This window comes from Petaurus breviceps, unplaced genomic scaffold (genome assembly GCF_028583685.1).
Source record: "Petaurus breviceps papuanus isolate PSGF00001 unplaced genomic scaffold, PetGlider_PUasm1.0 90740, whole genome shotgun sequence".
Lineage (NCBI taxonomy): Eukaryota > Metazoa > Chordata > Mammalia > Diprotodontia > Petauridae > Petaurus > Petaurus breviceps.
The window spans coordinates 5,707,454-5,720,137 of record NW_027187330.1 but is presented as its reverse complement, the minus strand read 5'-3'; the positions used below and the strand labels follow the sequence as shown (position 1 = coordinate 5,720,137).

The following is a 12,684-nucleotide window of genomic DNA, read 5'->3' as shown; positions in this document are numbered from 1 at the left end:
AGATAATTTCCCCAAAGCACAGGTCTGGACATGTTACTATCCTGCTCAAGAAGTCTCAATGGTTCCCTATTGCCTCTATAACAAAAAACAATCTTCTGTGCTTAGCATTTAAATCCCTAGCTCTAACCTAACTTTCTAGACTTAACTTCATGCCTTCTATGATCCTGCCAACTGGGCCTATATCTGTTCCCCATTTGTGACATTCTAGCAGCTCGGGTACTACTTTCTACATGAGGCCTTCCCTGATTTTCAGGGTTGTTAGACCTCTCCCACTCTTGAAATTACTTTTAATTTCCTTATTCCTGTGCACACTGTAATCCTCAGTAGAATGAAAACCTCATGAAGGCAAAGACTTACTGTCTTTGTATCCCTAGTGCCTAGCATAGTGCCTGGCATATTTTAGGAACTTAATAAATACTTGTCTTACCCAATTGAAGTCAAGTATTTGAAAGGCTTGTGGAGGAAGAAGGATTAGATTTGTTTTCTTCAGCACCAACAGGAATAGCTATGGATAGTTCAATTTAATGAACATTAAATGCCTAGCATATTTAAAACACTGAGCTAGACTCTGGAAATGGGTATAAAATTACTTAATATAAGGAGGAAGAAGATTTCCTAACAATTGGACATATCCAAAAATGGAATGGATTATCTTGGGAGTTTGGTTCCACCTTAGTAGAGGTTTTCTAGCAAAAGCTAGAAAGCCCTTGGTTTGGAATGTTGTACAATGGAGACCTACTCAGGAACAGGTTAAATTAGATGGCCTCTGACGTCCCTTCCAACCATGAGAATCAGTGATCCTATTCTCTTACACAGATTTAACACAGGATTCCTAAATTTGACAACTTAATTGCATCCTTCCTGATAAAAGAAGAGTTGTGACGTTCTATAATACAAATTATACTTAGTATGGAGATAAATAATGGGGCAGGGTGGTGGATTTTAAGTTGCTGACATTGTTTAGTATTTATTAAATACAATGTTTTAGGTGTTGTACAGAACATATCTAATGTATCAAGAAGCTTTGTACAGTGGAGAGAGACTGCTAGACTTAGCCTGGATTTAGTCACAAAACTTTAAAAAAAAAAAAAAAGGTTTGGATCATGGCTTTGCCAATGATTAGGTATATGTGGCCTAAAAGGAGAGGGTTATACAAGATGATGTTTAAGGTGATTTCCAGCTCTGAAGATTCTATGATCATGAGATCAATGAAAAGATAAATCATATATGATATAGATAAATAACAAATGATATAGACTTCATATAACTGAAATTCTTCAAAGCATTTGACAAAATCACTTTTGACATCCTTGTGGATAAGATGGAGAGAGGTAGACTGGGTTAGAGTTCAGTTAGGTAGATTTGGAACTGATTGAATAACTGACCCAAATAATGCTAATTAATGGCTTAATCAACCTCAAGAGAAATGTCTAATTGAATGCATTAGGGCTTTATTCTAAACAATATCTTTATCAGTAGCTTAGAATGAAAACTACAAAGATGGAAAACACCTAATTTTTGTATTACATTAAGTAAAAAGTGATAGCTAAAAAAATTAAATAAATAAAAAACAAAACAAATAAAAAAAACCAAACAGCAAAAAAAAAAAGGGGGTGGGGAGGGCCAGGTGGTGCAGTGAATAGAGCACCAGCCCTGGAGTCAGGAGGACCTGAGTTCTAATCCGACCTCAGACACAACACAAAAAACTAGCCATGTGACCTTGGGTAAGTCACTTAACTCCAATTGCCCTGCCTCCCCCCCCTCCAAAAAGCAAAAAAAAAAAGTGAGCTACAAAACTTTAGGGCCCCAAAGACCTGAACAGGCTGGAATGCTGAGCAGGATCTAATGTATAAATTTAATAAGGATGAATTTAATTTCTGCTTTTGAGGTCAACTGGAATGATATAGTGAGACATAGATTTATGAGAAAATAAATCAATCAGTACATTTATTGAGCACCTACCACATGCCAGACTTCTGGGCATACCAAGATATAAATGAAGTAATCCCTACTTTCAAAGAGTTTATACTCTGTCTGAGGAGATATCATATATACATATAAGCATATACCTCATACATATAAGTAAATATAAGTATGTGCAGATGTATACACATACACACATATATGTATATGTATGCAGATATATGTGTATATACATATCCTATCTTTTGGGCTTCACCCATAGTGGTATGGTCATGAATTATTAGGAGCAAGAGTCAGGTTGCTGCCAGCTGCTTAATGGGTCCCCCCTCCCATTTCCCAAGTTCCAGTGGTCTTGGATTTGACCTGAGGCAAACTCCCTTAAACTTTAAGGGGCTTGTGAGGAAAAGAAGGCAGAAACCATAGCAAGGAAGCCATTGCAAGCAGCTGCTAGCAGCATCAATGATCTGGAGTTGGGATAATGAAGACATTCTAAGAATGTCCTGGACTGAATCTGCCTTGCTCATCAAAGCTGAGATAGGACAGACAGAGAACCCTCTCCCCTGCCTTCTTTTCTTTTCTGTATAAACTTTAAGATATATCAGTGACAAAACTGTTGACTAGTAACAAAATGAAACGGACTTCTTGTTATAGTTTACTTCATTCATGGATTTTATATAAATGAGAGAAAAAAAGAACTTCCTCTTTCAGAGATGAGAAACATTTGTCGACTAAGCTGAAGTGAAGGCTGAGCCAAGTAGAAAAACCATGGGAAGAGTATTTGACTTTCTCAAGCTTTGTAAAATTACCTGAGATATCCTTTTATTCATTCCCTTTTTGGAAAAGGAAGCAGCAAACCAAAAGCATTATGTCATGGGGAAATAGAAAAAACATTGCTTTTGTGAGAATGACTTAGAGCTTTTCCTCCATGTTTCAAAATCTCATCTCAGAGAGGAAGGGAGGCAATGAAAATGATACACAAGCACAGTAGCCTAACAATGAAGGCATCAACTATGTACAAGAGATTATTTGTGAGGCAGCCTGGGTTGGAAGCTGAGCTCTTTTTCCACATGTTTATTTCCTGTCTTAAGCCATTTACCTGTGATGAAAACTGTTGATTAACAACAAAATAACCCAGGATGCTTATTATATTTTACTTAATGTGCAGATATATAGATGACAGCAGGTAAGTGGGAAGGGGGAGGTTATCCTTTCAGAGATGAGATATTTGTTCACCTGAGTTGAATTGGAGGCTGAGCCAAGAGGAGTTAAAGGTGAGGAGGAATGTTCAACTTTCTCAAGCCTTGCAAAAGAATCTGAAATACACACTCAATTTCTTTACTTTTGGGTAGATAATGAAGCAAGCCAGAAACAATATGTTATGGGGAAATAAAAACTGACATTTCAATGAGAATGCTTTAAGACTTTCCTACCATGCTACAAAACCTAACCTCTGAGGAGAGAGGATAGTGAGGATGCTGTACATCTAGTAGTAAAGGCAGTTCAACTGTGAATGTGCAGTTGGAAAAATGACTCCACTATAACAACCCAGTGATTCTTCTAGGGCTTAAACTCATTCACAAGCTCCCCCCAAGTGGTTAGATACACAACATAAATATAAGGTAAGTTAGGTGAACGAAAATACCAACTGGGGAGAATCCGGGAAGCTCTCATGCAGTAGATGACATGGAAGTTTAACTTTAAAACAAACTGGGGGATTATAGGATACAGAGGTGAGGTGAGAATGTACAGTTCCCATGGGAAAAGGAATCTTACTTCTCTATCTTTCTGATGAGGAGGAAAAGTATGTCCTTGAAGCTACCTTCACTAGTAAACTTAAGCCCTGAGAAGTTGGGAGCTCAGTGGTCTGCGCTACACTCTGATTCTCCACTCTTACAACCCTGAAATGGCTTTCAGTTGTTTCTTAATATCCTCCCTGTTAATACCTGCCTCTCTTCTCTATTTTTTGCCATGTATCCTGACGTCCAACTGAGTATTGCAAGGGTTTATGAACAAGAAATGAATTAATCCATAAATAATATGAGTACAAAAAATCTTGGAATGTCCACCAAAATAATCTGTCCACAGCAAAACTGGGCAACTCATAATCTTCCAAATTCTATTCTAGTCTAATTGGTCACCAGGACTCCTCACTAGGTTTAGTCCCATGGCTCTCACCTCATGACAGCTGTCAAACAGAGTCTGCAGTGACTTTCAATTTGATCCCCTTCTTGGAGATCATGTTTCTTCTTCTTCCTAGCTGTACTGCTTATGTGCAACTTTTGGCCTCTTGTGCTGTAGCTAATTGATCTCATTGAAAACCCACTACACACACTCAACCAGTTGGGCATCACCACCACCACCTAGTACTCTGCTCACAGATTCCCAGGAAATCACTACCTCCCTCCTTGCCTATGTCATCATTCTCTCCTTTACCCAAGAGGGCAGGGTCCAACATAGAACATACATATAATATTCCATCCTCCAAAATTCTCCAAAAGAAATAAAAGAAACGCCATATTCCTTTTAGGAAGTCCATTCCAACTATAACAGTCTACAATGTTTTTAGTGATATATAGTCCTGAGCTTGAATCCCCACCATACCTAAGTCCTTTCTGAACCCCCTTCCCCACCAAATGCTGCAAAAAGGACATTCCTTTCCCTCTTCCAACCCCTCCAAGCCATAAAATATGCTTATGTAGAGATTTTATTTCTATAATGTAAGATTTAAATCTTCAAACATATGCCCAAAGAGTTACCAGAGTACTCAATAATTAATTATCTGATCAGTAAAACAAGTAGCCACAGTAATGCTTCACAGATGCTCCCCCCCAAATCCTCAAAATTCCCTTTGAAACTTTTGTGCAGGACAATATAAGCAGCCATCACAGTAGGGTAAATCCCAGTGTGGTATCCTCTTCTATCCCAGTCTCCACCAGAACTCCTTCTACTTTTCTCTCCCACTCCAACCCTGCCCCCATGCCTTGGCTATACTCTTCTCTCCAGAGAAGAAGTAATGATAAACTACTTGCTTCTTAACATGCTTCAGCCCAACCATAAATCAGTAAGAATTTATTGAGCATATACTTGAAGGAAATAAAAATTACATCTGTGGTCCTATAATTATTCTACCCAAAGTATACTAGAAATGCCGCTTTATTACAGAGCATCCCAAAACAAAGGTTCTGTTGAAATACAAGGTCTATTTTTTCATTATTGTCTTTTGGGATTGCTCACTAATAGTGATCACCTCTGAGAAAAGAGGGTTTCCTTTTCATTAAAGATGCCTTCACTAAAATTTGTACCATTTAAAAAGTTATCATTAAATGCTTCCAAAGAAAATAAAGTATTTAAGGTTATTTTATTTTTCACTTAATAAGTATTTATTTTCTTTTATCTCTCCGTACCCCTACTGATAAGGAAAAAAGAAAAATAAAGCATTTGTAATATAATATATAATTATAATATTACATGTGTCACAAAGGTTTTGTTTATATACACATATACACATATTATGTATATAAGTGTATGTATATACATGTGTATATGCATATAAGTGTATGTATATGTGTATAAGTGTGTGTGTGTGTGTGTGTGTATATGTGTGTGTGTATATACAGAAACAAAACTCCACCAGATTCCCATATTGACTATGTCCACAAATGCATATCTCATTCTGCATACTAAGTCCATCACTTTCTTTATCATTACTCCTCTGGAGTCATGCTGTTCATTACACTAATCAGAATAAGTCTTTCAAAGTTGTCCATTTTTATACTTTTCTAAAAATCTATTTTAATTTTAGTTTATGGTTTATAGTTTATTTAGCTTATGGTTCATTTCCATAACAGTATAATAAAATATAAATATAATAAAAAAAAGAAAATTGCACATGAAACTACAAATCTACTATGTACAACCTGCTAATCCTTTTAAATATACAACGAACTTATCATGTAAATTTCCTTTTTCCTTTTTTTTCTTCCCTCTCTCCCACCCACCCTAGAGAGGGTCATCATTAGTCACAAATAGGTGTCTGTATACACACACATATGTAAAATCATTCTATACATACTTCTATTTATCAATTCATTTTCTGGATACAGATAACATCTTTTTTCAAATGTCCCTTATACTTAATTAGGATATTTATAATAGTCAAAATAACTTATTTGCTCAGTCATTCTTATGACAATTTATTGTTACTATATATCTAAGGGGGGATGCTCATCAATCAGTGAAAAAAATAGTAAATTAAGGTAATGGAATAATATTGTGCTGTAACAAATGACAAAATGAATGGTTTTAGAGAAACACAAGAAGGATACGTAAAGTATTTCAAGTAGCTTTTTTCAAATTGGGGTTGGTTCGTCTTTGAGAGAATCTGTTTTCTATCCTAGATTGTTTGCTAAAAATCAGACTTTTAGTGCTCAGAGGACCTAGAATGTAAGCTACTTGGAGTCAGAGGTTATTTGTTTTGTAGCTGTATCCCCAGTACCTTCTCACATAGTAAATACACACTAAATGCTTACTGAATTGTATTGAATTGAAAGTCAGAAGGTTTACAATCTCTCCCTCCAGAATGTTTCAAAATGAGGCAGTTGTGGATGACAATACTCCTTTGTGGATCCATCTTTCTTCCTGGTCATGAGACATGACTACATTTCCTTTTGGAAAAACTGGAAAGTAGAGGCCAATTGAACAGCACTTTTGGTCTCTCTTCTACCCCCTTTTTCCATTAGTATGACCCAAGAGGCTCCTTTTAAAACCCAAGTATGTGGGAGGAGCAGAGGGGGTGTAAGAACACACAGTTCAGGGAATTAGGGGTGATCAACAAAGTATCTCTTGTTCTGTCCTTAAAACTCTTGGTTTATTTTATTACTTGTGTCTCTTTACACTCATCTTTCTCTGAGAAATAGTTTATCATTTCTTTCTGTTTCTGCATCTCCCTACTCATCCTCTTTATTGTCCCATTGTCTCCTTTCCTCTTCTATTTCTCTCTTTTAAGTGGCCAGCATTGTGGAAAAAGCATAGGAAGCCTGCTATAAAGAGTCAGAACACCTTGATTAAAATTCTGGCTTTAAAATTAACAAGCTATGTGATCATAGGCAAATCACTTAATCTCTCTCAGTGTCAGTTTCCTCAACTGTAAAATGTGGTGATAAAGCTCCTATTATTTACTTTACAGGTTGTTGTAAACCTTAAGATGATACATGAACTGGGAATTATTATTATTAATCCCCTATAAATGAATCAATGACATGAATGAATAAAAAAGTATTTTTTAAGCACTTAGCATGTGCCAGTAATCGCACTAAGCACTATGGACACAAATACAAGCAAGCAATACAGTTACTGCCCTCACAGAATTTATATTCTAATAGGAAAAAAATAACACATTTAGGGACAAATAGTTAGGAGTTTCTTGAGCATGGAAGTCAGAGGGAATGGTGGGTGATTAATCAGAAGACATATCCTTTCCAGGAACAGTAATATTGACTTGGTAACTGTTCCCAGAGTTAGAATTAAGAAAGAGTAAAGAAAGAGAAACGATTAGGAAGTGGTAAAGCCGACCTGAAATGGGCAACATCAAGTAGATGTTCACTAATCAAAGCCCACCCAGGGTCACAGCAGTGGAAGCTTGAGTTCCAGACAGATTGGAAGTATAGATAGGTTGGAGATGACAACTGCCAAGGAGGCAGTGTGGCATGGTTGGCTGAGCAGTGGCAAAGTGGGCTTGAGACAGTAAGATAAAGTGAATTTAAAGTCTATTAACAAATCAGTGGAAAAGCTTTATAAATCTCCTTCTATGGGCCAGGCACTGGGCTCGGTAGGCAATGAATGAATGAATGAATGAATGAATGAATGAATGAATGAATGAATGAATGAATGAAAAAAGATTTTGCTAAATGTTGTCCAAAGCACTGTGCTACACTACACCTCGGGATACAAATACAAATTATTTGTGATCTTCTTGAGCACAGGTACTGTCTTATGGAGCTCTCAAGGATTTTGCTTTCTAATAGGGAAAGACAACACATTCAGTTGCAAGTCAGATGAAAAAAATCCCATGTTCCTTGGGGTACAACAGCAGAGCAGGTGGTTAATGCCTCTTTTTTAATGTCATTTCCACTGATAAAATCCTATCATTTCCTGATGTTGAACCATTTGACAGGGCCAAGGACTCTGGTGACAAGAACTTTTCTTTCTGGGTCTTCAGTAGCTGTTCCTGTAGCTCCTGTAGGAGTGGTGGCCAAGCTGCATCTCCACAGGAGTAGTGGCTTCCCTGGATGGTGGTTGAGGGCACTGACCTGGAAGAAGTGCTTTTCCCAAGGCTCTTGTATTCAGGGTCCTGAGCAATTCCCATCAGTGTCTAAGAGGAGATGGCGGTCATGGTGGTGGTGGTATAATTTGTCTTGGTTTGACTTGTCTGGAACATGTCTCCTGTCTCTCCCTCAGGGGCCCATGGTGCTTCAGCTAGACCAGCTTTGCTGCCCTATAGGTGGCATCTAGTTAGCAGTCAGTGGAGATGGCTGGTCCCTCCCTTGTCCATATAAGTTGCTTCCCCAGATGATGGCAAGACTGGTGGTTTGGGAGGTGCTGCCACTCCTAAGACTTTTGTGCTTATCTGCTATTTGGTAGCATTTGGTCAGCAGAAGCTGCTGGTGATGAGGAAGATGTGTCCCCTCTCCACAGTGATTTCTTTTCTCCAAGATGGCTGTAGGGGGCTGGTCTAGAAACCAGGTCTTGTGGCTTAGGGGTCACTGCCATTTCCAAGGCTCCTAGACTCAGAGTTTTGGGCTGCCTCCATCATAGCCTGTGAGGAAATGGAGATCAAAGTGGTTGTGGTGGTAGTTTGACTTGCCTTTTATGTTTGGCCTCCTGTCTCTCCCTCAGGGTACCTAATTGGTAGGGATGGCTGGCCTTTTCTCCACAGGAATTGTTTTTCCAGATGATGGCTTGGAGGGCTAGGCTAGAAGTAGAACCAGTGGTCTGGAAGGTACTGATATTCCTATGACTTTGGGGAACCCAAAGACAAAAATTCAGCAGTCCCTTCTATCAAGGAGCTTATATTCTCTCTGGGGAGATAACAAGTATAAAAAAAAGTATATACAATATAGGTGAAAAATAAATACAAGGTAAATTGGAAGATTGATACTATCAGCTGTGGGGATCAAGAGAAGCTTTATGTAGGTGTCACTTAAGCAAATTTTGAAGGAAACAAGGGGTGCTAAGAAGCAGGGGTGAAGACGGAATGCATTCTAGCCATGGGGAATAAGCTGGACAAAAGCAAAGAGAGAGGAGCTGGAATGCCATGCATGAGGAACAATCAAAAGAAGCCAGACTCCCTGGAATGGAGAGTGTGGGAAAGGGGTATAATAAATAAGGTTAGAAAGGAAGGTAGGTTGTGACTACCTTTTAAAGAACTTTGAAAGCCAAAGAGAGGAGCTTACACTTGGACCTAGAGATAGAAGGGAACCACCGGAGTTTACTGAATAGAAGAGTGACAGACTCAGACCCATAATTTAGAAAAATTACTTTGGCAGCTGATTGAGAGACCACAGTTCCTATATGTCATCATGCCATGGAAGTGACCCAAAAGGCTATGCCAAGGGAGTACAAACCAAACTCTAGAGGCTCTAAGTGTGGGTCCAGTTATGGGTTGTATGTGAGTACGAATGTGAGTAGTCCGAGGACCAGTCTAGAAAAGTTCATCCTCAGTTTTACCACATAGCACTAAATTGTGTCAAGTCATAGGTCTTCCTGAAGATCATCTGTCAGGTGGTAGAGAGACTAGAATTTCTGAAGTATTATTAGCAGCACAATATACAACAGAGGTCTATTTTATTTCTTGCTGTATCTGCTAAATAGAATCAGGTGTTAGCTTATGGTGAAGTGTTAAAAGGAAGCTACAGGTGGAAGTTAGAAGGAGGTTTATTTCAGTTCATCAAAAGGAAGAACTTCCTAACTATTAGAACCACCTGAAAATGGAATGGAATACTGGTGAGGTAGTGATTTTCCCATCACTGGAGGTGCTCAAGCAGGGCTTGATAATATTTTGGTCAGTGTTGTGGCAGAGAAAAATCTTGCATTATTCAGGGTGTTGGGTGAGATGACATACTAAGTTACCTTAAAACTCAAAATTCTGTGATCTCTGTTCATGACTTTAAAAGCAGATAAGCATAATGTTTTATATTTTTTCTAAAAACCAAACTCCAAGTTGTGTGTGTGTGTGTGTGTGTATGTGTGTTTCTACAGGGCTCTCAATTGGACTTCCCTAGGAGTCAGTGGCCTTTGCTTGCAAAAAATTCTCTGATCTGGCTGTAGGCTTCCTCAAACCTTCTTAAACTATGAGGCAGTCCTCCAGCTATAAATCTTATAATGAAAAAAATTAAACCAAGCTCATTGTGTTTAAATTGATATGAATATTTTGGAAATAATTTTATGGTTAAAACTTCCACTGTTTATATATGTCTTCCATGAAATGTAAGGAAAAGTTTGGGAAAGATTTTTAGCAGCAAAACCATTGTGAGCTTGCAAATATAGGCAACAACCAAAAGAATAATTCCAGAAGGTAAGGAAATATAGGGAAGCTATTAACCAATTCACTGAAGATTAGAACTCAAGATATCTATCTCTGCACTTACAGGAAGGAGAGCTCAAAGAAGCTAGTTAGAGCTGATTCTGTCAGTGAGCTTCCTGCTCCCAGAAGACTGAGATGGAAATGTTCCCCAGAAATTCAGGGACACCTGGCATCATCAGCAGACAAACTCCAACGGTAGGGAGGACCTTTGGGTTTTCTTAGGGTGATTGCACTATATATAGCCTCATTGATTTTTTAGCCTCTTGGTTTGAGGCATTTTGGAAATCCCCAAATATTACTGTTACAGTCCCTTTCACCATTGAGTTACTTTCATGTTAATGCAGTCAGATAAAAGGTGAGTCAAAACACATGAGGAAATAAGTGTGCTAAAGTAGCCATCATTTACATAAAGTACAAAAGGTGGGGAGTTGTTTTGGGTCTTTTTAAAAGCAGGTTTCATGGAGGGAAACATAGCAAAGCCTGGGGAATACGATTCACTGAATTCAAAAGGAGTTATAAACAACTAGTTTGAATAGATTATTTGAATCCAAGCTATTCCAATTTGCTTAAATTTACAGGGTAACAACACCCCAGGAAAGGGAGGGAAGGCTTTAACATGACTTTACCACAGGTTTATGTATGTCTACAGTTCCTTTCAGCTCTAAAATTCTGTGACTTTATGACTCAATGGAAAATTACAAGATATATTCCCACTCTATTGTGGAATTCTGAGTCATGCCGTTCTTCCAAAAGATGGTAAAGATGTACATGATTGTTACTGGTTAAAATTAATTCATTTGATAAGTCTTTACTGAGTGCCTACTATGTGTCTAGTCTTGTGCCCATTACAAAAAGAACTGCAATTTATAGAAACTTGTAATCTATTTGAGGGACAAAATTAAAACACACACAATAATTGAGTAACAATACAGTACAGAACAAAATATGATTTTGTTGTATGATTTGTGAACAAAATAAATGATACAGACAATAAGAACTAAAGAAGTTCAGAGAAACATTCTAGAAGAGTTAAGGAAAATTTGAACTAGGCTTTGAGACAATTAATAGCTTCAGCAAAGTTGCAGGCTACAAGATAAACCCTCAAAACTCAAAAGTATTTGTATGTAATAATAAGAAGATTCAAGAGGTAATAATAGAATGATAAATGCCATTCCAAATAACTACAAAATGTATAATGTATCTGGGGACCAATCTACCAAAGCATACAAAATGCTTTTTTGGATTCAATCACAATGTACTCCTAAAAGAAATAGAGAACAACATATATACCTGGAGGAACTCTCAGTGCTCATTGTTGGGATGTGACAATATAATAAAAATGGCAATACTACCAAAGTAAATCTACACTTTTTAATACCATACCAATCAAATCACCAAGGAACATTTTATAAAATTTGACTAATTAACGATTACAAAATTCTTTTGGAAAAACATAAAAGATCTAAATCAGGGGTATGAAACCTGTGGCCTTCAGGTGGCCTCAAAAGTGGCCCTTTGGCTGAATTCAAACTTCACAGAACAAATCCTCTTAAAAAAAGGATCTGTTCTGTAAAACTTGGACTCAGTCAAAAGGCTGCACCCAAGGACCTAGAAGGTCACATATGGCATCAAAGACACAGGTTCCCCACCCCTGAGATTCTAGAATATTAAAAGAAATTATAAAAAGGTGGGAATTAAAAGGGACTAGCATTTCCAGACTTCAAACTGTACCATAAAGCACATCATCAAAAACCATCTAGTATTAGTTAAAAAAAAGTAGACCAATGAAACAGACTAGAAACTGAGAACCAAAAACAATGAAACTCAATAGCCCAGAATTCAGTAAACCAGAAAATATAAATTACTTAGGACAAAAGTCCCTGTTTAATAAAAACTATAGGCAAAACTGGAAAGGCAGATATTAAGCTTAAGCCAACACCTAATACTATATTTCAAAATACGTTCTAAATAGATACATGACCTTAATATTAAAAATCATATTACAAAAAAAAAGCAAATCATATGCCTTCACAGCTATAGGTAGGATATGTATTCTTAACCAAATAACAGATACAATTACAAAAGACAAAATAGATAACTTTGATTACACAAAACTGAAAATCTTCTGCACAGACAAAATCAATACACCAATACATACAATACACCTAGGAAGTTAAATG

General features: G+C 37.4%; 1 protein-coding gene across 1 annotated transcript in view; it reads left to right on the top strand.

Moving 5' to 3' along the window:
* Positions 1 to 12,684, top strand: part of CHAT (choline O-acetyltransferase) — a 94,215-nt gene that overhangs the window by 62,797 nt on the left and 18,734 nt on the right. Inside the window, exon 10 of the mRNA XM_069067081.1 lies at positions 10,571 to 10,699. Within this exon, the coding sequence (XP_068923182.1) occupies positions 10,571 to 10,699 (129 nt within the window). The remainder of the gene's footprint in view (positions 1 to 10,570; positions 10,700 to 12,684) is intronic.